This window comes from Sapajus apella, unplaced genomic scaffold, assembly GCF_009761245.1.
Source record: "Sapajus apella isolate SASKATOON/1434 unplaced genomic scaffold, GSC_monkey_1.0 scaffold48, whole genome shotgun sequence".
Classification (NCBI taxonomy): domain Eukaryota; kingdom Metazoa; phylum Chordata; class Mammalia; order Primates; family Cebidae; genus Sapajus; species Sapajus apella.
This window is the reverse complement of record NW_022436988.1, coordinates 4,986,190-5,011,538: the sequence shown is the minus strand read 5'-3', so window position 1 is coordinate 5,011,538 and position 25,349 is coordinate 4,986,190. Positions and strand designations below refer to the sequence as shown.

The following is a 25,349-nucleotide window of genomic DNA, read 5'->3' as shown; positions in this document are numbered from 1 at the left end:
TTTTCAGAAAAAAGAATAGAGATGATTTTGCATACCTAAAACAAGAACAGGGTGTTGTGGAAAAGGAGCATTCAAGAGCGTAAGAAAGTTATCAACAATTTTAAAGATCACAATAAAAAACTCAGTAGAAAGATTAGAAGATCAAGTTGAATCAAGCACCCTCAAAATAGAAGCAATAACAAAGAGTAGAAAATAGCCACTGCACCTGGCCACATTTACAGATTCTTTATAAGGCAAATGCCGTTTATGGATTTGACTTAAAATAGTGATGCAGGTGAGAGCCAAACCCACAGTCATCGATACAGGAATTAAACTGTTAAGTTCTCAAATTAGGCTGGATTTGGTGGCTCACACCTGTAATGCCAGCACTTTGGGAGGCCAAGTTGGGCAGGTCATTTGAGGTTAGGAGTTTGAGACCAGTGTGGGCAACATGCGAAACCCTGTCTCTACAAAAAATACAAAAATTAGCCGGGCGTGGTGGCACACGCCTGTAACCCCAGCTACTTAGGAGGTTGAGGTGGGATAATGGCTTGAGCCTAGGAGGTGGAGGTTGCAGTGAACCAAGATTGTGCCACTGCACTCCAGCCTAGGCTACAGAGTGAGACCCTGTCTCAAAAAAAATAAAGTAAGTCAAAAAATAGCAACCTTAATCATACCATGTAGAGATGGGAACAAACTTAGCCTCCCCATGCATATTGCAGTATATCATTTAGTGGAAAAAGAACAGTGCAAAAAAGAATAAATAGTATGAAATAGATACATGTATAGTCATAGAAGTTTCTTAAAGATACCCAAAAACTATTTTATAAAGTAAAAATGTGATTAGATGTTGATTTTTTAAAAAAAAATTATTAATGAAAAATAGCAGAAATTGAACACTGAAGATGGGAGCTAAAAGAGATTACTGCTAGCTAGGGGGACATTAGAGAAACTTTGTTAAAGAGTAAACATCTCAATTAGGCTTTGTCATCTAAACACGAACCCAGGTAGGAAAGTGTAAGATCTCATAGCTACATGGGCTCTTTATTTACAACGTTCTATCTTACCATTAAAGTAAAATCTGAACTGTGTTGCTGGAGGAATAGCTAGCTCTTACTAATTTGTAGATTAATAGAATTAAGCAAAAATTATGTTTATTCCATTTGTTAAATATCCTTTAAAACATAGCTTGTACTTGTCTACTTTATTAAGCTTAGTATTGGGAGATAGCTTAAGGATCTCATTGTGCTGTAGATGAAGAAAATATAACAATAGCAGTGGGCAGTTACTGTGTGCTTGGTTTGTGCCCTCTTTTCCCCTAGATTTTGGCTTCAGCCTGATAATAGCACAGCCATCACTCATAAGCGTTGCCTGTCCCTTATAAAAAGGTTGTAAGTGCAGACTTTGTAGTGTTTCTGTGCCTTTTAACATGAAAACTTTCCTGGAAAGTATCATCTAAAATGATGAATAATCATTTTCCAAACTGGATACATGTGCACACCTTCTTTAAAAACAATGTTTCTCAACCTTGATTGAAAATGGAGTCACATCTAGAAGCTTTAAAAAACTGCCAGTGCTTGAGTTCCATTCCCAGAGATTTCCCTGACATGGGTTGCAGACATTGGATATTTTTGAAGCTTTTCAGTTAATTCTGAAGGACAAAGACTGAGACCTACTGTTTAAAGAAAAATACTCATTAAGACATACCCACCATCATGTAATTTAAATTATTTTTATTATGATAGTTACTTAAATATGGATAAACTAACACTAGATTGAAATTCCTTTTGCATGTAGTTATATGGAAAACACATTTACACATTAAAAACAAACCAAAATTAATAAATTCAAAACATAAATGGATAGATGATGATGTTTTGCTAATACTTTTGTGTATGTTTTTCCTTCTGCGTGGTCTAAGTCCTTCCCACCTGTATCAGTCTGGGTCCATTTGGGATTTAGAAACCACAGTGATGTAAACAAGGAAAGTTTAATAAAAGGAATAATTAAACTGTGAGAAAAAGGTAACTCTAGAAAACTATATGGAAGGACCAATTTTGGAAGGAGGCCCCCCTCCAAGGCTAGGGAGGATCACAAGGGACAACTCTGTGGATGGGGTGAGTGGCAGGAGACCTGGGCCCTCAATGTCTATGTTGAGATGGTCATGAGAAAGGTGACACTAGACCACACCAGAACTAGAAGGTTGCTGAGAAACCACCCATGCTGGGCCCATGGCTGGAGCCATTGGATGGTGGCCTCACACCTACACGCCTACCCTCACTTGTCTTAGCAGCTAGAATCAGAAGGGCTGTTTCCTCCTGCAGTGTCCCTAGGGTGCCCTCTACTGAGAAAGCTCCGCATTGTACTCACTGAGAAGAGAAATGTTGAAAGGAGCACGGTCATTATTGCAGAGCAAATGTTTAAGGGTGACTTTGGAGCAAATAGTCAATAAATCAATCACTGGCATAACACCCTATGGCAGCCAAAACTTTTTCAAGTTTTCAGCGCTAGCTCATAGGTTGCTGTGACCTCTTCTGAGTAGAATTGCTCTATGTTGTGTTCCAGTGTATCTTTATGGTAGCTCACCATGCTGTGTGGGAATCTTTGTTTTTTAAAAAAAAAATTAGCTTATCAAATAAACATAATTATAGTGTACGTAAGAATCACCTCCAAAGATTCTGATTTGGTTGTGCTACGGTGGAAACTAGGAATCTACGTTTTTAATAGGCACCCCAATGATTCTAATGATGGTGGTCCCTGAGGTAGCACTTTAAGTAATATACTGGTCGGTATTTCTCAAATACATACTGGGGGCTGGACTGTAGAAGCTGTATCTTACGCGATATTGTGCCCTTATCCCCAACACAATGCCTCATGATAGGCTGGTGCTCTACAGTGTGGGCTGAATGTAAGACAGCCAGTCACTCACTTCCTGCTGTGCTGCTGGGAAGTATCCCTCTCTAATGCCTCACAGTGTCCCCCCGTATCCCATATGCAAAATTCTGACTTAAACTTTGAGCAGCTAATGCTTTTTCATTTTTTGACTTAACATGATCATTATACTTACACTAGTTTTGTTTAATAGGGAGAAAGAGCAAGAAACACAAGCAGAGGAACGTTTGATGGAAGAAAAGAAAAAGAAAAAGCAGGAAGAAAAGAAAAAGAAGGAAGGTGCTCAGAAAAAGGTTTGCTTGAAGTTTCTACTTCATTGTCTTTGTATCATTTTGTGTCTCATTTGTATCATCATAACCATTACATGACAAAGTTTCATTCTGTTACTTTTTAAATCAATATGCCAAGTCTATAATTAGCGAATAAATAGATATCCTACTGGTGAAATAAATACAGGTGACAGCCATTAAATGTCTAATTAGAACTCGGCATATTAGAGCTATGTTTTAGGGAAGCTGTGTTTTGGTTTGTGGTAGCAAAGTGTGTCCATGTTATTCTACTTAAAATGAACTGTCTTGAACAGTCATGTCCAATAAATGAAGAAAGGGCCATGCAAGTGATCTTATTCGAAAAGCTAGAAATAATTGTTTTTTTGTAGCTTTGGCAAATGTTCTTTTACAAATCCTATTAGTAAAGATGAAAAATAAAAGCCCTACTGTAAACTTTATACTCAAGCTCGAATTTTATGGCATTTAAAATACCAAGTTACGCCATTTGTCTTTGTTCTTACCTAGTTGTTTTTTTGTTTTTTGAGACGGAGTTTCACTCATGTTACCCAGGCTGGAGTGCAATGGCACGATCTCGGCTCACCGCAACCTCCGCCTCCTGGGTTCAGGCAATTCTCCTGCCTCAGCCTCCTGAGTAGCTGGGATTACAGGCACGCCCCACCATGCCCAGCTAATTTTTTGTATTTTTAGTAGAGACGGGGTTTCACCATGTTGACCAGGATGGTCTCGATCTCTTGACCTCATGATCCACCCGCCTCGGCCTCGCAAAGTGCTGGGATTACAGGCTTGAGCCACCGCGCCCGGCCACCTAGTTTTAATCATGTAGTTTAAACTGTGTACTTGCCAGAGGCTGTTAAAATTATAGCACTTAAATGAGCTCCAGATAGAATTTTTTGTCTTTAGATTAATATTGTCATGTAATCAATGGCATGTAGACAGTTACACATTTTTCCCACTAATTATAATAAATTAATTGGACAAAAACTCATTTTTAAAATTTTCAGTTAAAAGTTTGCTTATAAACTTTCATAGATGTGTACATTCTGTACATTATTATTCCTAAAGAGTTTCTTTTTTTTTTTTTTTTCCAGGCTGCTGATCAAAAAACCAAAGGTAAGTTTATTTATATTTAGGGGGGTATATTTACAGCAGTCTCAAAATTTTTATGATCTAAGCCTGCTTTTGAAACTACTTTTTATTATTCATTGTGAAGTTCCTCATTTATCACCGGTTTTACATCTGCATCTCACTGGCATTTGGGTAATCTAAAAATGCCTGAAAAATGTTGTGTTAGCTTTTCAAACAATGCTTTTAAATTTTCTTTTGGTTCATTTCCACCAAACAGGACTGAACTGGTAAAGTTGATTCAGTTTGAATAAGAACAACCAAAGGATATCAGCATTTTTTTTTTAAGATTCCTATGTGTCTTTACCAGCTATCCTTTATAATAAAAAAGGTATATTCTTTCTGGATTCCCTCTTTGCTTATTAATATGTAAAAGATTTCTCTTTTTATCCTCCATGTCCAGAATTTGCTGGTTACTATAAAAGGTGTTGGTGGAAACACACATTTTTGCTGTAACTCAGGCATCCTGTGATGTGCTAGAGATTCAATCAACATAAACGAACTGAAAGCCACACTCCAAGCCTCTTCATGTTATACATGTATGTTTAGTTATTTTCCAGTGGCTAAGAGCACACACTCAGGAGTCACATACACTAGCTCTGTTTAATTTGGGACAAATTACTTCATTTCTTTAGGCTTCAGGTATCTCATATTTAAAATGAGAAAGGTAGTGAATGGTTCCTACATCATAAAGCTGTTATAAAGACTAAATCAATGCAATTATTTGTCAATGAAAAATAAAATATAAAAAAAAGACTAATTGAGATCATGCAGGAAAATGGCTCAGTACCTAGCATATAATTGGTGCTCAGTAAAAAGGTTTCCTATAACTGTTATTCTGAAGTTTTTATTTTCCACTGGACCATCACATGTACACAACTGTACATGTAGAGACATGCACTCTCACAGCTAATACTCTTGTGTGACATTTTATAGTTTTCAAAGTCAAGGTTATGTATATTATCTCATTTGAACTTCATAGCTGAACAGGAAAGGAATTTGTTTACAGATAATCTGCCATGAGTTAAGAGGCTGATTCTTGGTTAAGAACTGGTTAGTGGTAAAGAAAAGACGTGAGGTAGCCCAGGTCTCTGAACCTCTAGACTAGAGTCACATGAAGAGAGGGAGTTAATGTTCCATGAATATTAAAAAACAGCATAGCAAAAAAGGCGTTTTTCTCTCATACTCTCAGAAGCACTGTGAATTTACGTAATACTTTTCCAGAAGGGTCCAAAAGGGTTGTGGTATATAGTCGTATTTGAATATATGATCTTGAATGAGAAACAATGGTTTCTAATAATTGTCATTTCAAAGTATAGAATTATCTGTTCTGGATCATCCATTTTTTCTTTTTTCTTTTTTTTCAAAATTTTGGGTTTTTCAGTCTGATTCAGCACTAGTTATATTCTTTGTCCGTGTCATTGCTTTCTCCTCAAGTAGTAACAAATTGCTTATTACTGAATAGTGATTGTGAATTACATTGTCCGCCACTTTACGCGGAGCTATTATTTTCTATTACTGTTCTGATGAGAAATTTCTCTCTTTTTTTGAGACAGACTCTTGCTCTGTCATCCAGGCCAGAGTGCAGTGGCACAGTCTCAGCTCACTGAAACCTCTGCCTCTCAGGTTCAAGTGATTTTCCTGCCTCAGCCCCCCTAGTAGCTTGGATTACAGACTCTCACCACCACAGCTGGCTAATTTTTTGTATTTTTGGTAGAGACTGGATTTTGCCATTCTGGCCTGGCTGGTCTTGAACTGCTGACCTCAAATGATCTGTCCCCTCTTGGCCTGCCAAAGTGCTGGGATTACAGTTGTGAGCCACCGTGCCCAGCCTCTCTTGAGAATTTTCATTGCTGACTCTAAACGCTACTGGATTTTTCTCTTCTCCTCCTATATCCCGTAAAATACTGTTCCTTTGGGTATAGTTTGTCAGTAACTACTAACTAGCCTTAGAATGGGTTGTAATAATAACTAATGTCTTTCTAAACGAAAAATCCTTTTTGAATTATAAATAATGTATCAGTACTGCTAGGTAATTCATCGATGAATATTAGCAGCATCAAGGTTTATGTTTTTCTCAGACTCTACGTTATTACTGGTTCAACTCAAAATTCACTGCCTGAGAAATACTGATTCCAACTTTCTGACTGGACAGTGTCGGGTGACACAGCCTGGGCTGACTGTACATATGGATACATGTTAATAGTACTAGTATTAGTGTTCACACTTGAAATTGATGCTTTTCTAACATTCTAGCATTTTGACTTCTCTCCCCTGCTCCAGATTGTGTGTCCATGAGGGTAGGGGCCACATTTGCCATGAGGCAGCACCCAGAAGTCTCAGGGCCTGAGTCGTTTGAATATAGGAAAGTGTTTAGCAATTTGAGAGAGTCCGAGAGTTGGATATTTTTAAGAGAGAGGCTACACTTACAAATTAGATTGTATGATATGCTGAATCAATTAACATTGTAGAAGTTTGAGTAATTTTGGTTTTGATAATTAGCTCAAACTAGACTAAATCCGTTAGAAATTCCCTTGTTCTGCAACGTTACACACCACTCACCTAGCAGCGTTAGTAAAGCAGTGCCCTACTTAGCATTATGTTTGACTTGATTTTCTCAGTAACAGAAATGCTTTCAATTTTGATTTGTTTTAAACATTTTCAAGGAACTTTTTAGAATATATACCTTGCTCATCTATTATACCCCTCTACCTTCTCCTGGAGAATATTAATGAGTCTAATCCATTTTTAATAGATAAGTCTTCATTAGAGCGTTAATTATAGCTAAAAATTTTTTGCATCTGGCTATAACCATTGAACTTAAACTATGAAGTTTTTTTTCTTTTTTTTTTTTTGAGACAGAGTCTCACTCTGTGGCCAGGCTGGAGTGCAGTGGCACAACCTCTGCCCCCTGGGTTCCAACGATTCTCCTGTCTCAGCCTCCCAAGTAGCTAAGACTATAGGCACACGCCACCACACCCAGCTAAATTTTTTTTTCTTTTTTTAGTAGAGACAGTGTTTCACCATATTGGCAAGGATGGTCTTGATCTCTTGACCTCGTAATCCGCCCGCCTCAGCCTCCCAAAGTGCTGGGATTACAGGCCTGAGCCACCGCGCCCTGCCTGAACTATGAATTTTTATTTGAAAGGCTAATGCTGAACTGAAGCTAACTAGAAATATATCTTTTTTGAACATCTTAATCTAATACGTAGCATGCTTTCCTGCGCTCCCTCCACGAATTTCAAAAGTAGATTTCTAGAAAGTCTGCTTTGTAAAATTATCACTAAACAGAAATTTTGTTTCTGGCTCTCTTTTCAAATTCTAACCTGTGATGTCTTTGTTTGGGTCATTTTCTTTTTAAAATTCAGGCCAAGTGAGTATATTTGTGTGAAACACTATGTTGCCAACATTCATACCCCCATCCTACCCTGATGTGATTATGGGAGGCACATTTTCTCTGCAGCTAGGAGATATACTTTTATTCAGCCCTGGGGGTTTTCACTCTAATAGTTGATTCACTTTGGCTTTCACCAGTTTCTTCCTTTTGACCTGTCCTTGATTCTCCTCTATGCCTCTGAGTCTACAAACCCTGCAGTAGGGTTGATGTCCTGGACGCCTAAGGAACCTGGGCATGTTTGTATACCTGGAGGCCTTTTCCTTGATTGTCTCGGAGAGTCTTGGATTGCTGTCGTATTCAACTTTTTCTTTTTTTTTCTTTTTTTTTTTTTTTTTTTTTTTTTTTTAAGACGGGGCTTCACCATGTTGGTCAGGCTGGTCTTGAACTCCCAACCTCAGGTGATCTGCCCACCGTGGCCTCCAAAGTGCTTGGATTACAGGCGTGAGCCACCACGCCTGGCCTTCAACTTTTTCTTATTTTTGCCTCCTGTGATGAAAAACAAAAGTTATATATTCTCATTGAAAATAATTTGAGATTATCTAAAGAGAAATTAGAGTTCACTTGAAATCCCTCTATCCTGAGATAACTTGCTTGTTAACAGTTTGTTAGCCATCCTTGAATGCATCTCTCTATGAATTCATATACATAAATATATATTGATAGGGATTCTCCACTGTTCCCCACAGTTAGCACTCCCAGATCCCTATTCCTTCCAGGAGCTGCGCCAAGCAATTTGGAAACCTCTGAAGGAGCCTATTCATAAACAAACTAGTCCTTTGTAAATTCTGCTGAATATTGTCTTTGCGTTGGTGATCAAAGAAAGAGACTGCTGAACACAATTACCTGTTACCCTTAGTGAGACCCTAGATGCTCCCATACTGGGGGAAAAGGGAATCAGATAGAATCCTGTTGCCGTTAACTTGTGCATTGTAGCTCTCTGTGGGGTAACTAGGGTCCAAGTGTCACTTCAGACTGGCATGGGTTTTGTGACCGCAATGAGTAATCAGTTTTCTTTATTTTTGTCACTGCCATTAATTTAGGTACTGGTAATAGTAGCTTTATTTGTGATGTAACGACCTTGTGAGCCTAGGTTTTCAGTATTGTTTTCTGGGTGTTTTCATGGCTTGAGTGAGGAGTGTGTATGTTTTTTTTTAAATGATTATGATAATTCTCATAAATGTGAAAATTTAATTCATCGGTTTTAGCCAGATTTTTTTAAGTTCATAAAGTAGATATTTTCATACAAAAAGTTCAAAGTTAGTCTTACTGTGTATGAAAGTGAGTATCTTGATGACCCAGTATGGCTCATGCTTTTTATCATTAATGAGTTATGATTTTTAAGTCACATACATTTAAATTTGTACTTTTTTTTGAGAAAGAGAGGGTCTCACACTGTCACCCAGGCTGAAGTATAGTGGCACGAACACAACTCACTACAGCCACCACCTCCGAGGCTCAAATGATCCCCCCGCCTCAGCCTCCCAAGTAGCTGAGACTACAGGTGCATGCCACAGTGCCTGGCTACTTTTTGTTTGTTTATTTGTTTGTTTGTTTGAAGAGAGACAGCGTTTTGCCATGTGCCCAGGTTGGTCTCACACTCAAACAATCCACTGACTTTGGCCATCCAAAGTACTGGGATTACAGGTGTGAGCCACCAGTTCAGCCTAAATTCATACATTTAATTAGTATCCTAATCTGCTTGTAAAGAGTATAATTTCAGTTTTGTAATGAGGTATTAAACTTTACCATGCATTCAATTTGTAATTGGTAAACAGAACCTCTAGGTGCTTTCATTTATAATGTAAGTCAGTTGAAGCCATGGTCTTCCAGTAGTTTTCGGTTGAGTGATGAGGGTTTTAGAGTCACAAAATATTGGCAGTGTGCTTAGGCTCATTTGAAACATAAAAAGTTTTCTATCAACAAAAATGAAAAGTAGTGAGAATTGAGTTTTATAGCATGTCTTCCCAGTTTTATAAGTCACACATAGAAATAGATGTTTTTCATATTTTTTTTTCTACAACCACATAATGGGGCTGGAGACATGGGTATTCTGCATCTGTTATCAGTAGAATCATTAGTTTTAGGAAGGAATTTAAGGTGTTTTCAAATAAGGCTGAAAAAATTCCTAGGAAATTTATTCTATGAGGTATCTTCAGGGGATGGCATCTTTTAGGTTTTGAAATATTAGATATGTCTGTCTTTAGCTATGTTGCTTTATGTTTAAAGTGTTTGTTTTACTGTTAAATTCCAAGGGAGAAATGTAAATATTAATTTTTTTCCATGGAAACAAAAGAATGTATTAAGATGAGACATTTTTAAATATGTAAATTCAGAAGGGTGAAAATGTATTGCCAGAACCTCCAAATAGGTACGTGAATGTTTAAGTTCTTGATCAAATGGTGCAAGAAAGGAAGTGAGCCTAGCGATTGGAAGCGGCGTGCTGTGTTCCAGGGGCGTCTCCCAAGGGCACTTCTCCTGAGTCTCAGATGAAGTGAACGTTCACATCTCTGTTTCAATGACTTGTCACTGAAACTTAAACAGAAAGGCAGTTTCTGTGTTTAGACAGAGTTACAGTTTATAACTCTAAAGGATGCTGACAATCTGCTTTCTAAGAAATAATTTGTTTACCCAGCTCAGTTTCTTTTCTGTGTTTTTTAAAAACAGCTTTATTGATTTATTGTTGACATTATATTTTAAAAGAACAATTAGACAAGTATTGGCACGTATTCAACTATGAAACCATCACCATGATCAAGATGACATCCATCATTCCTGAAAGTGTTCTCGTGACCTTTTCTGATCCATCTCTTCTGTCCCCACCCTGCCCCCATCTGTCTCTAGGCAAACACTGATCTGCTTTTTGCCACTCTAGAACATTGTATCGAGGGACTCATACACTGTGCACTTTGGCTTCTTTCACTCCCTGTATTGTTTTTGGAATCCCTCCACGCTCTAGTGTGTATCAGTAGTTCATTCCCTCTTATTTCTGAGCAGTGTTCCATTGTGTAGGTGCGTCACAGTTCTTTATCCTGTTCATGGATATTTGTGTTTTTCTACTTTTGAGCTATTGAGTAAAGCTTCTTTGAACATTTATGTACAAGTCTTTATATGGCTATATGCTTTCACTTATCTTGGATAAATGCATAATATTAAAATGGCTATATCATATGATAGGTGTATGTTTCATTTTCCAAGAAATTGCACAGCTCTTTCCCAACGTGTTCATACTATTTTATAGTTCTACATCCTCACCAATGCATGGTATGCTTATCTTCATAATTTTAGCCATTCTAATAGGTATGTAGTGGTATCTCACTACAGTGTTAATTTGCAGTAATCTAATGACTAATGATGTTGCACCTTATTTTCTTGTGCTTATTTGTCATTTGTATATCTCCCTTAGTGAAGTATGTTTTCAAGTCTTTTGCCCATTTTTCGTTGTTATTTATTTTCTTTTTCCAGATTGGTTTCTGATACTAAATTGGCCTCTAGAGTTGGGCAGAAAGACTCATCACTACAGCTTAGTGGTCTACATGCCTCAATCATTTCCCTTCTGTGTGTGTAGTTACTTGTAAATAGTAATCAGAAAATGTGGCCTTGCAAATAGAATCACATTTTATCTAGCTTTTAGCTATAACTAAAGATTATATTAATAAATGAACTAAATATTAGTCACAAGTCACCTTTTGCTACCTAGAGATGGCTAATTTATTAATTAACAAACAGCTAATAAATACCTGTTAGATGGCAGAGATCAGTTCCCTGTTTTCAAAGAAGGTAAACCACAGATACTGGGGTCTGCTTGAGATGAGAGGGTGAGAGGAGGGAGAGGAGCAGGAAAGATCACTGTTGGGCACTGGGTGATGAAATAGTCTGTACGTCAGACCCCATGACACGAGTTTACCTGTGTAACAAACCTTCATATGTACACCGAACCTAAAATAAGTTGTTTTTTTTTTTTTTTTTAAATTCCCTGTTCTCAAGAGATATTTTAGTAGGAAGAGCCAGGCAGATAAGCAAATATATGTATATGCAAATGAATGCAATAAAATGTTCTGCACATTGTAACTTCTTTATCTCAGCCGGGTATCAGTAGGGCAGCATATGCATTTCACGTCCAGTGGCTGGGAGAGAGCCAGTGCTTCCAGGTATGAGAAGTCGCGCTCTAAGGAAAGTACAGAAATGAATTTCACAATGTTGGCGGCAGAGGAGCTGCTAAGTGAGGTGGCGGCTGCTGCAGCGAGGACCCAGCAGGTGGTCAGTGAAGTTGGTTGTGATTGATTTATCTCACACCTTCTACCTGAAAGGATTTAGGTGTGGTCATCTTTTCATCAAATATTTGTATCTCTGTAAGAAAAGATAACCTGTTTTTAAAAGAACGTGAGAGAATTGGGAAAGGAAAATACTGATACGAATGAGGTTAGTGTGTACTGGAGCTGGGCCACTCCCATTTGTGCCCTGAGTTTGCTATGAAAGCAAGGACGAGGAGGGGTTGCCTTATACCAGTCATCTTAAACCCATCCATCAGGTCATTAAAACCGAGCACTCTTACCAAGCTATTGTATCCAAAAAAGAGTTTGAAACTTCTTTTCAACTCTTGAGAGAGGTGGAAGGTGCAAAGCCAGCTCATAGAGTCCTTGAATACCTTCTTAAGGACTTTAAATGATCTTCTAGACCAGAGGGGGAGCCATTGGAGTGTTTTAAGTGGGATAGTGACATCATGAGATTTGTGGTTTAGAAAGATCATAGAACATGCAGAATTGAAGATGAATTAAACAGAGGAGGAGAGAGGGCTTGGAGGCATCAGGTGCAGTTAGACCAGTGCATATTCAGACTCCACCGACTAAGTGGTGGATAGCTAAGGGAAGGGTAGTGATGATTGATGGAGTGGGCAGAACTTAGAGACTAACTGGGCTAATTATTTGATCCAGCAGATATTTATTGAGCACCTATTATTTGCTTGGTACTGTGCTGACAGCTGTGGGAAGAAAATGATAAAATAGAGATAATTTCCCCACTCTCATGGAGCTGAGTCTTATGAGGAATGGACATAAATCTCAGCCACAGTTGATACCTGTGTCCTTTACTAACTGGGATGGCGACTATATGACAGCATAAACAAAGGACCTGAACTTGTCAGGAATTGTGGAGGCATTCCTAGGTAATGCTGAACTGAATCTGAAAATAGGCCAGGGAGCACTCCTACATAGAGAGGGAACAGCATTTGTAGAGACTCTGTGGCCGGATGGAGTATGGCATTTTCCACAAACTAAACAAACGGGACGCTGTGAAATAGCAGGGTGTGAGATGAGGCCAAAGCGAGAGATGGGGATTGGTCCACCATGCGAGGCATTGAAGAGGAGTTGTGCTTTTTTGCCGAAGAGAATAAGAAGGCTTTTCCAAATCAGTTTGAAATATGGCCAGTGTTTCTCCTCCTGCACCAGCCTTGTCTTAGTAAATGTTGGAGTAATTTAACTTTGGCTCCCTCTTCTGGCAGGTTGTGGGATTCTGCACTTTCAGAGGGAAAATACCCTACCTAGGATTACTGTTGTTTCACAATTTATCATTCCTGGGAGAACACGTTTGAGACATAATTCCACTTAAATCTTCTGTGTTTCATGAGATTTAGGATTTGCCGTTTGTTCTGAGAGCTTACTCAGTTCAGGATGATTTAGCATGAAAGGAGATGTGGTCAAGAGGAGTTAAGGGAAACTGACAAGCTCTGTACCCCGTGGACTCGCTTTGCCCGTCATGTTTTGTCCCCTGTGTTGCCTTACTTAGGGATTGTTATGATCGATGTCACATATGAGAAGGCTATAGAAGAGCCTGTGTGCATTAATGACATCTTCATGACTCAGCTTTAACATATGCTGTTACCAACATTTTCTAACTTGATCTTGTAAATAAGCCTATTGTTTAAAAAGAACTTAGATATACTTGCATATATGATGAATCGTACATTTTCTTATAGCCGGAGTATCCAAGGGCCAAAACAAAGTAGCCTTTTAATGAAATGATTCTTACTGTTAGTAGTCATTATTAAAATAATTTTACTTTCTTTTAACATTTATGTTATCTAGTCTGTGATGTATTCAGAGTGGCATGTAATTTAATACCTTTTAGAGAGGTAACTGTAATATGTTAGAATAGAAAATACCTCTGAACGGCATTTCTCATTAGCAACAGACACTCAGTTAATGTAGTTTGTAGTTAATGAGTCTGTGTTCATTTTGAGTTGGGCTCCACACGTTGCCACGGTGATAGATCAGCCAGAAGCATCCACTGAACAAACAGAAGGCACTGCCTTGTGTCCCTCTGGGACTGCTGTTGAGCAGAGCAGATGGGCCCTCTGCGCTCAGAGCTGTCTTCCGCTTGCATCTCATGGTTCTAAGGCAACTTCTTGCCCTGATGTTTGCCGCTGGATAGGCTGCAGAAGAAATGGTAATAACAAAAATATTCCTTGGAATCAATGGTTGTGCTGGCACAAGAGAATACTTCAATTACATAGTCACATTTGCAAACAAGCTTATATTTGAGTAAATTTAAATTTAAAATGTGAAGAAACTGAATCTTTGAATATATATTCTGAAATGACTAGAATTACTGCTTGATTTTTTACTGTTTTTTTCATTGCGTGGTGTCCGTGCATCAGAGAAGTTCTATGCTTTATCATACAAAAGCTTGTTTCTTAAGTTCTGAGATGACATCAGTCATAGGACATATCATCAATTCAATAACGTTCTGTTGACAGGTGGAGCATGAGTGAAGAAACCATGTTACATTTATACACCAATTTTAAGGTGCATCTAAATTTCAGAATGTTGTGTTAAAATGTGTGGGTTAAAATGTCCCTCCAGTTAGCATTTGCCTATAAAATGTTACTTTTCAAATACACTGCTCTCATCGATTTCACACCTACTTACCATTATATTTTAGGCTATTAGTGGCAGCCCACGGGATTCTAATTGAGGGTCCTTTTAACAGTAAATGTCGTTATAAGGAAACAGTGGTATACCTAGCTCATACTACATACTGTGATGTCATCTAGGTAGATGGAAGATTTAAATGTACTACTTGGGCCAGGCATAGTGACTCGTGCCTGTAATCCCAGGACTTTGGGAGACTGAGGCAGGCAGATCACCTGAAGTCAGGAGTTCCAGACCAGCCTGGCCAACGTGGCAAAACCCCATCTCTACTAAAAATACAAAAATTAGCTAGGCATGGTGGCGGGTGCCTGTAATCCCAGCTACTCGGGAGGCCAAGGCAGGAGAATCACTTCAACCCAGGAAGTGGAGGTTGCAGTGAGCCAAGATCATGCCATTGCCCTCCAGCCTGGGCAACAGAGCAAGACTCCATCTCAATAAATAAATAAAACTTAAGTCTATGCTCTTAACCAGATTTTGGCTGAAGAATATAGAAACTACTCTAGTTATTAGCAGAAATGGATTTAAAATATGGGGCACTAGGTGAGTATAAAATCACTGAAAGGGCTGCAGTGGAGTAAACTCTGGCCTGTGCCTTCAGAAATGATACCCCAAAGAGTTCCCTGAAGAGTTGCTACCTCCAGGAAGAATTGGGAGGCCCCACTGGCTCTCTTGATTCCAAAGCACAGTGCCATTGATGCAGACCAGGGGTCAGGGAAGCGGCACTAACACTGTCTGTCACAGCCACAAAGGAGCAATTGGGAATGTGGCTCCTGCGCAGAAACTTCCACCATCTCACAGGCTCCCATAGCCAGTACCCACCAGGTCACATACACCTGCATGTAATTGGGGGAGCCGATCCCTAGCCTCAGCTGTCCTTGCCGGGAGGCTGCGTAAACTGTGTGCTAGGCTTATCAGTCCTGTATCAGGTGGTGGTGGGTGGGAGAGACCACTTTGACTCCTTGCTTTGTAAACATTTTAAAAATAATGGGATGGCTGTTCATTAACATTCATCTAGCACCTAACACTTTCCAAACTGTTGGATATATGAGAACCAAATTAAGAGGGGAGGTTTAGAACCACACTAAGATCTAATCGTCCATTCCTGAGTACAGCTGTCATTATCTCTTCTAGATTAGTGCAGTCTCTGCCTTCCTCCTTCCCTTGTTTAGGTTATTCTCTGTGGTTCCTCCTTTAACATGATAATTTAACAAAGACACTTCTGTGGCTTCCATTGCTTCTGAGAGGAGGAGGACTATTACAATATAAACTCTGTGTACTAAGTGCAGTCACTGTTCTGAACTGTTCTTTACATAGATTAACATTCTGTCCTCAAGGAACTCAGTAAGGGATTCTTAGCCCTCTTCCTCCCCTCCTTGCCCTCACAAAATGGATGGCACGACTGAGGGATGGAGAAGCTAAGTAACTTACCCAGGATCCCCAGCAAGGAAGTGGCAGAGCTGAGGTTTCAACCCCAAGTGCATACTCTTAGCCACTGCATTACCTCTCGGGAGAGGTGTATGGAATTGATAAACCCCTAATTCTTAATGGCGATGATCTCTGCCGGGGGGAAGGTGGAATACACAGTCAGGAAGGGAAAGATAGGTGGGCTTTGGTGGAATGGGGACATTTTATTTCTTAAGCTGGAGATTGGTTCCGTGGAGATTTGTTGATTATTTGGTCTTTATGCCTTTTTAAAAATGTCTTATATTTCTAAATAAATTTTTAAAGAAAAGACTTTCTTGGTAATATAACTTGGGTGATGGACTAAGATAGAAGCACCTCAGCATGCTGACACCCCATGCTCCCCTGCTCTGTTCATTCCCGGGTGAGGACTATAAGGTGGATCCATAGGGAACTTCTTTTCCCATTTATGTTCCTGCTCAGGTGGCAGAGCTGAACACGGAGGGCACCGCTGTGGTGCTGTCTTCCTCTCCCAACCTCTTGGCTCTAGAGCCTGCCCAGGGGCCCAGAGACCTCGACAAGCTTAAGTGCCTATTGAGTTCAGACAACCCATGACTGCACGGCCATTCAGCTCACCATGGGTTAACAATTGTAGCAGCCTGTGCCTAGGGTTTCTAGGTGGCAGCCAGGTGGGAACACTGAGGAGTGTCAATCTGTGGAACCACCCAGTGTTCTCCCAGCTACAGGTCAAGTGATACCATCCAAAATCCTTCCAGGGTCTCTGCCTCCCTCTCCAGCCTCCTGTGAAACAACCCCTAAAGGCGAGAAGCTCTTTTTCATTTCGGGAACTTCCCATGCACTGTCTAGGCTGGTGGGAGTGAGTTTGTAGACATGGGGTACATACACACTCACACACGCAGACATAGTTTACCTCGATAACTCTTGACAGTTTTCCAGGCTCAGCTTAACTGTCACTTTCTCAAAGGAGCTTTCGGAATCCCTAAATTAGGTCCTCTTGTCCCACTGTTCCTTTCATCATGCGTACAACAGTGTTTAATTTTTATTTGTGGAATCATTTTAAAGATAATGTCTCTTTTACTGTATGATAAACTGTAAGGACAGGAACCATATCTTTTTCTATTACTCAGTATTCACAGTGCCTGGCACAGAATAGGAACCCATTAAATATTTTCTAAATAAGGGGAGGATTGGTGAGGATGCTGACATGTGTTGGGGGGTCGAGCAGATGATAGGCAGATGGCATGGGAAAACAAGGAGTTTGAGCCCTTATTGACCCTGCTTTCCTTTTTTTGCAGCACTTCACACCTGACGAACCATGTGTCTTACTTACACATCATGTTTATTGTTGACCTTTTTTCTCTGCTGAGATGTGAGCTCCACAGGGCCAGGAATCTCTTTTTTGTTCTTGGATGCAGCCCCAGCCTAGAAGAGGCTGAGCTGTAGGAAACCTCTGTATTTGTTGAATGCATGAGTACCTTCTGTCTCTATAAACTACAAATCCAGGCCATAGATTAAGAGAAGCTGGATGGCATCAAAATTCCAGAGTGCAGGAAAAATTTTAAGCAATTACAGAGGGGAGTTTTGGCAGTCCATGTCAGGTTAGTAAGGAATTCTTGGTGGCAGCGGGCGCTTATGCTAGCGTTAGTAGGTCACAGAGCGCATTGCTGTTTCTGAGACTGCATGTGGCAGTGTCAGGCGGTCTGGAAATGATACAGAAGTATGAATAGGAAGGAAGGTTGGGGGCCTCCGCCGTTGCAGATGGCAATATTGAAGTGACTGAGCATGATGAGACAAGCCAAGTAAAATGGCTAGGAAAGAAGCAGAGAAAATGGGTTGCAGCCAGGACTTGAAAAGGTGCAGGGCCTAGCAGGGGTAGACTGGAGGCTAAGGAGGCTGGGTCAGCAAGGCCAGTTCCTTCTCCCTTGGTCTCCTAGAGATGACAATGTAGAAAAGTCTGAAAAGGAACTTCTTCAAGATAAAGTTCTCCAAAATCTAAAGGTATAGCAGTCTGAACTTCGTATCCATACTGTAGCCCGTGGTTTTAGGGAAAGCAAAATGTGGGAATCTATTTGGCCCTGTTATGATAAAACTACCTGAAAATTTTAGCTGAAAGCAGAAAATTATTTCTTGGAAAGAAAATTGTTTTAAAAGACTTGCTTTCTTATATAAAGAGTTATCATCTACCTTTTCACCAGCAGATGTCGCCCTCAATTAAAAAACCAAAGGCAGAAGCTTACTAGGCACAGAGTAACCAAAATTTCCGGTTTGCTGAAAGTTTTTTTTTTTTTTAATTAAATATGTAGTTATTAAATGGTTGCTATCTTAATTTTTCTTAAACAAATGATTTGTTGAAAATCATAAGGAAGCTCAAGTTCCTATTCCCTTCCTGTATTCCCTCACTGCATGAAAACACTGATGTGTAGGATAGGTTCCCATGTGAGCCCGTGTCTTCAAGGTGTGGCCCTAGAGTCCAGTCTTTCTGAAGAAGGGGACTGTCAGGATTGCTTTGACACTCTGTTTTTTTGGACAGTGATAGATTCATAAATGAGGATCTGAAAAGAGTATATGGCTAGGCCAAAATTGCCCATTTAATTTATCTGTGTTATAAAAATAGATCCACATTTGAGATCCTCCACTTACCATTTGAGATTGTTAGGTGGCTTCTTGATTCAAAGATCCAAAAAGTACTGGCTTAAGTCACAGAAGGTTTATCACTACATAACGTAAAAGAGACCCAGAGGTACAGCTCAACTGGGTCAGAATTCCCCATTCCTTCTGTCTGTTGCTTTGCCAAGTGAGGCTTCTTTTCTCTTTTCTTAGGGTCCAGGATGACCTGTAGACTACCAGCCATAGCATTAGTGTTGCAAGGTGGAAATATCACTGTGAGAACAAGCATGTGGGTAAACTGAGTGTGCCATGCTTGTGTTACACTCCAGGGCCCTTGGTCTTTATGTTAATGAGTAAATGCTTAGCGGCATTGTTTTCTATTTGTGAAATAATGTACTAGTACTTTAGTGTAGAGTAAATAGTTGTGAGGGAAAATCTCCCACTTGAAAAAGCTTGTGAGCTGTCACAACTTCTAGTTTCTCAGTCTCTGTTTCACTTTCAGTCTTTATGAAAACAGGTAATTATTTAAATTTAACAGCTTCTGAGAACCTAGCTTAAACTTTATCTTTTTCAAGAGTACAGTGCCATTTCTAGACCAGCACCATTCAATAGAAATAATGCAAGCCACAAATGTGAGCTGTGTAAATCATTTTAAATAGCCTAATTACATTACTTAAAAAGTAACAGGTGGATTACTTTTGATAATGTATGTTTAACTTGATGTATCCAAAATATTACCACTTCAATGTGAAAACAGAAAAATTGTTAATGAGGTATTTCTCTCTCTCTCTCTTTTTTTTTGGTACTAAGTCTCTATAATCCAGCATAATCACACCTCAATGTAGACATCAAGTCACAACAGCCACACTTGGCCAGTGGCTACTATACTGGGCAGCACATGGTCATTCTTCTCTCTACACCTGTCTGAGATTTCTAGTCCATTGCATAAACTTTAAATACTCTGTGTGTCTTATTTCCCCAGTTGATTGTTGATTCACTTAGGTGAGAAACCTAAGTGTTCCAGTACCTTCCAACCAACATGGTCCTGGATTCAGACCAGGAAATTCTTGTTTGACTTTTGGATGTGTTCAGTATGAAAGAAAGCTTCCTTCAGGCAGCACTGTCGAGTAGGCAGCTGAAGAAGGAGGCTGCACTTCGAGCTGGAGGTCAACACTGAGACAGTACTCAGGCATCAGTAGCACAGAAATGATGGTCAAAATGGTGAGCATGGACAGCCTCTCCAGAGAGTCCAGGACTGTAGAACCAGTACAAGGACTTGCAGCCCATTAGCAGTCAGGACCAGCAGAACCAAAGGAGTCTCTGAGGGACACAGGAAGGGCGTGGGCAGCACATTCAGACAAGCCAGATGTACTCATTCACTGATCCTGTTGGGCTTGTAGCTCAAGGCTACTGTATAGTTAGTTAAAGCACCTGCGTTTCTAAGAGTAATCTCATTTATCTAAACTTAATATGTTCTTGTTTTTTCTTAATAGCATCATTTTAATTTTTCATTCAGTAATCATAAAACGATTATTCTCACAATTGGAGAGAAGACATGACATAGGTTATTTAATTTAATTTATTGATTGATTGATTGAGATGGAGTCTCACTCTGTCACCCAGGCTGGAGTGTAGTAGCACAATCTCGGCTCACTGCAACCTCTGCCTCTAGGATTCAAGTCTGCCTCAGCCTCCTGAGTAGCTGGAATTACGGGTGCCCACCACTATGCCCAGCTGATTTTTGTATCTTTAGTAGAGATGGGGTTTCACCATGTTGGCCAGGCTGGTCTTGAACTTCCGACCTCAGGTGTTCTGCCTGCTTTGGCCTCCCAAAGTGCTGGGATTACAGGCATGAGCCACCACACCTGGCCTATTTATTCATAATTTTTTTAATTAAAACAACACCTACACAAGACTTTGGGATACATTTCCAGGATTTTTCCTCTAGAGGGTTTCTGTGTCTGACAGTCTAATATTACAAGTGCTTTCTGTTCCCTATATCTGGCCCTTTTCCTGTAAAGAGCCGATAGTAAGTATTTATTTTTTAAGTTGAAGAACCATTTATTTTACCCAAAATAAAATAGTGATCCAACTCTGTCTAGCCTTTGGGACAAAAAGAGGCCCAGGGGCAGTGAGACTCTCATCAAGGTCATTCCCAGAATTTTAGACTTTGCTGGCCATATGTGGTCTTTGTCATGTATTTGTCTCTGGGTTTTTTCCCCATCCTTTAAGAACATAAGGGGCATTCTTAGTTCACCTGCCAGTCCTGTTCTACTCATATAACAGTTATTCAAGGTAGAAGGGGAAGACTGGTCAGGAATACTTTGACTCTTAAAAAATGAGGCTGTCTTAGATACAAGAATTGACTACACACATAATGCATCAGGCAGATAGCACACAGGAAAACATATTCCATATTCAAATGTCTTAGAATTTGGTAGTTTATACTGAAAAAAGGACTGATAACATTCATTTGTGATTGGCTTACTTGATTTCTGTAGCATGAATTTCTTTTCCTCTGAAAGCTTTGAGGAAAAACAACCCTGAATTTGTCCTTCGATCATTTTAGAAAGATTAGCAGCAGCATGGTGGAAGAGCACGGTCAAAGATGTGAGTTCTAGTCCCAGTGGCAGCGTGTAAATCATAGCCAGATCATCTCGGCAGCCTGGGTCTGTGCAGTTGAGGGAGGGACTGGATGATTTCAAGGTTCCCATCAGCGCAAATGCTTTACTCCTGAGTCCTTGCCTAATTGTTTCCATCAGGTTTTGAGTTCTGGTGCATTTTCTACATTTCCAGTTTTTTAAAACGCAAGATGACAGGTCAGTACAAAGTACAATTGCAGTCGGTCCTTCTTATCTGTGGCTTCTGCATCCATGGATTTAACCAACTGTAAATCAGAAATATTTGAAATATAAATGGATAGTTGCATCTGTACAGAACATGTACAGGCCTTTTTTATTGTCATGATTCCCTAAACAATATGGTATAACAGCTATTTATATAGCATGTAAATTACATTAAGTATTATAAGTAACCTGGAGATTATTTAAATATATAGGAGAGCTGAGCATGGTGGTATGCACCTATTGTCACAGTTATTTGGGAGGCTGAGGTGGGAGGAACAGTTGAGTCCAGGAATTCAAGTCTAGCCCACCCTGGCCAACACGGTGAGACCTGTCTCTTAAAAAAGATTAAAAATTAAGAACAACAACAAAAAGTATGAGGGAGGATGTGCGTAGGTTATATGCAAATAATAACCCATTTTATATCAGGGACTTGAGCATTTGTGGATTTTGGCATCCAAGGGGGTTTCTGGAGCCTGTTGGATACTGAGGGACGACTGTACTTTGACTTGTATAGTAGCTAGCCATCCAATGCCAGTTATTTACAAAAGAGAAACTGGGTTTTTCATCACAAAAATTTCTTTAGCTTGCTAATAGTTCTTTTTTCATTCCTTCCTCCTTCTCCTTCCCTCCTGCTGCTGCTGCTTTTGAATTTCATAGTAAAAGAACCAATACTCCTAGCTTCCCAAGAAGCATTTGTTGAGTCTAGAATAAAACTTTTGAGCCAGGTGCAGTGGCTCACACCTGTAATCCCAGCACTGTGGGAGGCCGAGGTGAGTAGATTGCTTGAGTCCAGGTTCTTGAACTTACCAGGAGTTCTAGACCAGCCTGGGAAACATGTCAAAACCCCACCTCTAAAGATATAAAAAAATTCACTGGGCATGGAGTTGTGCATCTGTCATCCCAGCCACTTGGGAGGCTGAGGCGGGAGGATCACCTGAGCCCAGGAAGCCAAGGCTGCAGTGGGCTGTGATCTTGCCACTGCACTCCAGCTTGGGTAACAGAAGTGAGACCCTGTCTCAAAAAACAAACAAAAGAGCCTGGCTGGGCATTGTGGCTCACGCCTGTAATCCTAGCTCTTTGAAAGACCGAGGTGGGTGTATCACCTGAGGTCAGGAGTTCGAGACCAGCCTGGCCAATGTGGTGAAACCCCATCCCTACTAAAAATACAAAAATTAGCTGGGTATGGTGGCAGGCACCTGTAATCCAGCTGCTTGGGAGGCTGAGGCAGGAGAACCACTTGAACCCAGGAGGCAGAGGTTGCAGTGAGCTGAGATTGCACTGTGACACTTCAGCCTGAGCAAAGAGAGCAAAAAAAACCTCCATCTCAAAAAAAAGCAAAAACAAACAAAAAACACTTTTGAGGCAGTTAAGTATGTGAAAAAATAATTGCTGTTATGCTTATTGTCATTTTTAAATACACTGAGTGGTTTTAAGTTTGCTATACAAATGTGTATATGTACTGAGCTCTCAGTTTTATTTGAAAAGTTGCTATTGTGAAAGAGACGGCAAGTTTTCTTCTCTGTCCTGGGTTGTTTTGTGCTTTATTAAGAGCAGGTTTAAGTTAACAAAACAACTGACCTGCAAGTACAAAGTTCCCATGTATTCCCTCTCCTCCTCACCCCTAGTTTCCTGTATTTTTATGGTACATTTGATACAACTGATGCTCCAGTACTGATACCTTTTTTTTAAGGCAGAGTCTCACTGTGTTTCCCAGGCTGGAGTGCAATGGTAAGATCTCAGCTCACTGCAACCTCCACCTCCCAGGTTCAAGTGATTCTCTTGCCTCAGCCTCCCGAGTAGCTGGGATTACAGGTGTGCGCCATGACGCCCAGCTAATTTTTATATTTTTAGCAAGTTGGTTAGGCTGGTCTCAAACTCCTGACCTCAGGTGATCCACCTGCCTTGCCCTCCCAAAGTGCTGGGATTACAGGCATGAGCCACTGCACCAGGCTGAAACATTATGATTAACAAAATTCCACAGTTTACATTAGAGTTCACTCTTTGTGTTGTACACTCTGTGGGTTTTGACATGCACAATACTGTGTATCCATTGTGGCAGTTTCTCTGCCCTAAAAATCCCTGTGCTCCACATAGTCATCCCCCACTCCCCTGGCAACCACTGACCTTTTCACCAAAACTGTAGTTTTGCCTTTTCCAAAATGTCACATAGTTGGAATCATACAGTATCTACATACTGTAGATTTTTCTACATACCGTAGGTTATCTACATACTGTGCTTTTCTGATTGGCTTCTTTCACTTAGCAATATGCATTTACGGTTCCTCTGTCTTCATGACTTGATAACTCATTTTTAAAAATCACTTAATGTTCAATTGAATGCACCAGTTTATCCATTCACATCAAGGACATCTTGGTTGCTTCCAGTTTTTGACAGTTATGAATAAAGCTGCTATAAACATTTGTGTGCACGTTTTTGTATGAACGTAAGTTTTCAACTCATTTAGGTAAATACCTAGTAGATTTTCTGTTATAATTAGCTAAAGGTCACTATGAAGAAAATACATATTTATAGGCCCCTATACACTTAAGAATCAACTTTTAACAAATGAATTCTTCATCTTTCCTTAAAAAGAAAAGATACAATGGATGTTCCTTCCATGTAAAGATAAAGAACTTTACAATCTAAAGTAATTACAAAAAAGATTTCATGTCTATATCAAGGCCAGGGAACTAGGAACAGAGACAGGCTGGACATAGGGAAGAAGAAATCCGTGGACTCTGAAATGCTAGCCATCACAAAATTAAAACTGCATATCGTGTTCTCTGGACTTCACTTAAGCCATATTCTTTCAGGATTAGAAGGCACCTTAGAGTGCCAGCTAGTCTGAACCTTTCATTTCCAGATGAGAAAACTGAGGTTTAGGGATATGAAAATTACTTGGTTGAGATCATATATATTCTTAGTGGAAGTGAATCCAAAGTTTTTGTATTTTATCCAAGGCATTTTTTTTATTTCATCAACTAATTTCTTTATATTATGTTGCTGTCTCTGCATTTTTTTAAACTTTATATGTTTGAGAAAAACAGCCACTTCTTCAATATTTATTGAGCACTAACTGTTGTCGGGCACTATGCTCCCATAATTTACAGCCTAGAGAAGAAGACAGTCATTTTAAAAAGTAATACACACAATGCTGAGTACTGTGCTAAATGCCAGGTACTATGGATGTTTAGTCAGAAGCACCTAGACTGGCTTAGGCGATAGGAGGTTTGGAGAGGAAGTGACATTTAGTCTGATATTTAAAGAATGACTAAGAATTACCATGTTTTTTGAATCTGACATCAATTGTATTATGCACTATTTTATATACCACTAAGAAAGAAAGAAAATTGCCAGTTAAACTGATAGATTCATCGTCAGTTATAAGATGCATCCCCATTTCACAAATGTTGAAATGTTTGGAAATATTCCATAGAATTGATGAAATACAGTGGTTAGATGAGAAGCAAGCAGCTCGCAGGGGAGCTGAACACAGTGAACCTTGAAGCTAGGTCTGGGGAACTGGGAGTCTTACTGCGCAGGACTGTGTAGACCGTGCAGATGGTTTGGATTTTATTCCGAGAGTGTTATGAGACCTCAAGTTTTAAACCAGGGAGGAGATCTCCGTTTCAGAAGGATCACACTGGCTGCACTGTAGATGGTGGATTAGAACAGAGTCTCTTAACAGTACTCCAGCTAAGAGATAAAGCTAAGAGACAAAGGTTCTGATGGTAACAGTTGCAATGAAAATAGATGGGTGAGATTGAGGGATATTTGAGGGTGGAGGGCATTTAGGAGCTATTAATAGAAATTACTTAACAGAAATGACAAGATTTGGTGATCGATTAGGTGTAGGAGAGATTGAAA

The 25,349-nt window shown here is 39.8% G+C and overlaps 1 protein-coding gene and 1 long non-coding RNA gene across 10 annotated transcripts in view; one reads left to right on the top strand and one right to left on the bottom strand.

Annotated features, from left to right (window-relative positions):
• The first annotated feature begins 566 nt into the window (after window positions 1–566).
• Window positions 567–25,349, top strand: part of TNRC6C (trinucleotide repeat containing adaptor 6C) — a 103,461-nt gene continuing 78,678 nt past the window's right edge. For 7 of the 9 annotated variants that reach the window (XM_032241516.1, XM_032241515.1, XM_032241507.1 and 4 more), the window contains exons 1-2: window positions 568–3,164; window positions 4,250–4,271. In XM_032241516.1, coding sequence (XP_032097407.1) covers window positions 3,030–3,164; window positions 4,250–4,271 — 157 coding nt within the window. In that variant the 5' untranslated portion in view covers window positions 568–3,029. Of the gene's footprint in view, window positions 3,165–4,249; window positions 4,272–8,147; window positions 11,208–25,349 lie in introns of those variants that run through there. The other 2 variants (XM_032241514.1, XM_032241511.1) reach the window with 2 other exon arrangements.
• Window positions 3,528–4,108, bottom strand: LOC116525582. Its single transcript, XR_004257733.1, has 2 exons — window positions 3,967–4,108; window positions 3,528–3,661 (listed from the first exon to the last, which is right to left on the bottom strand). It is a non-coding gene; the product is annotated as an uncharacterized LOC116525582 (long non-coding RNA).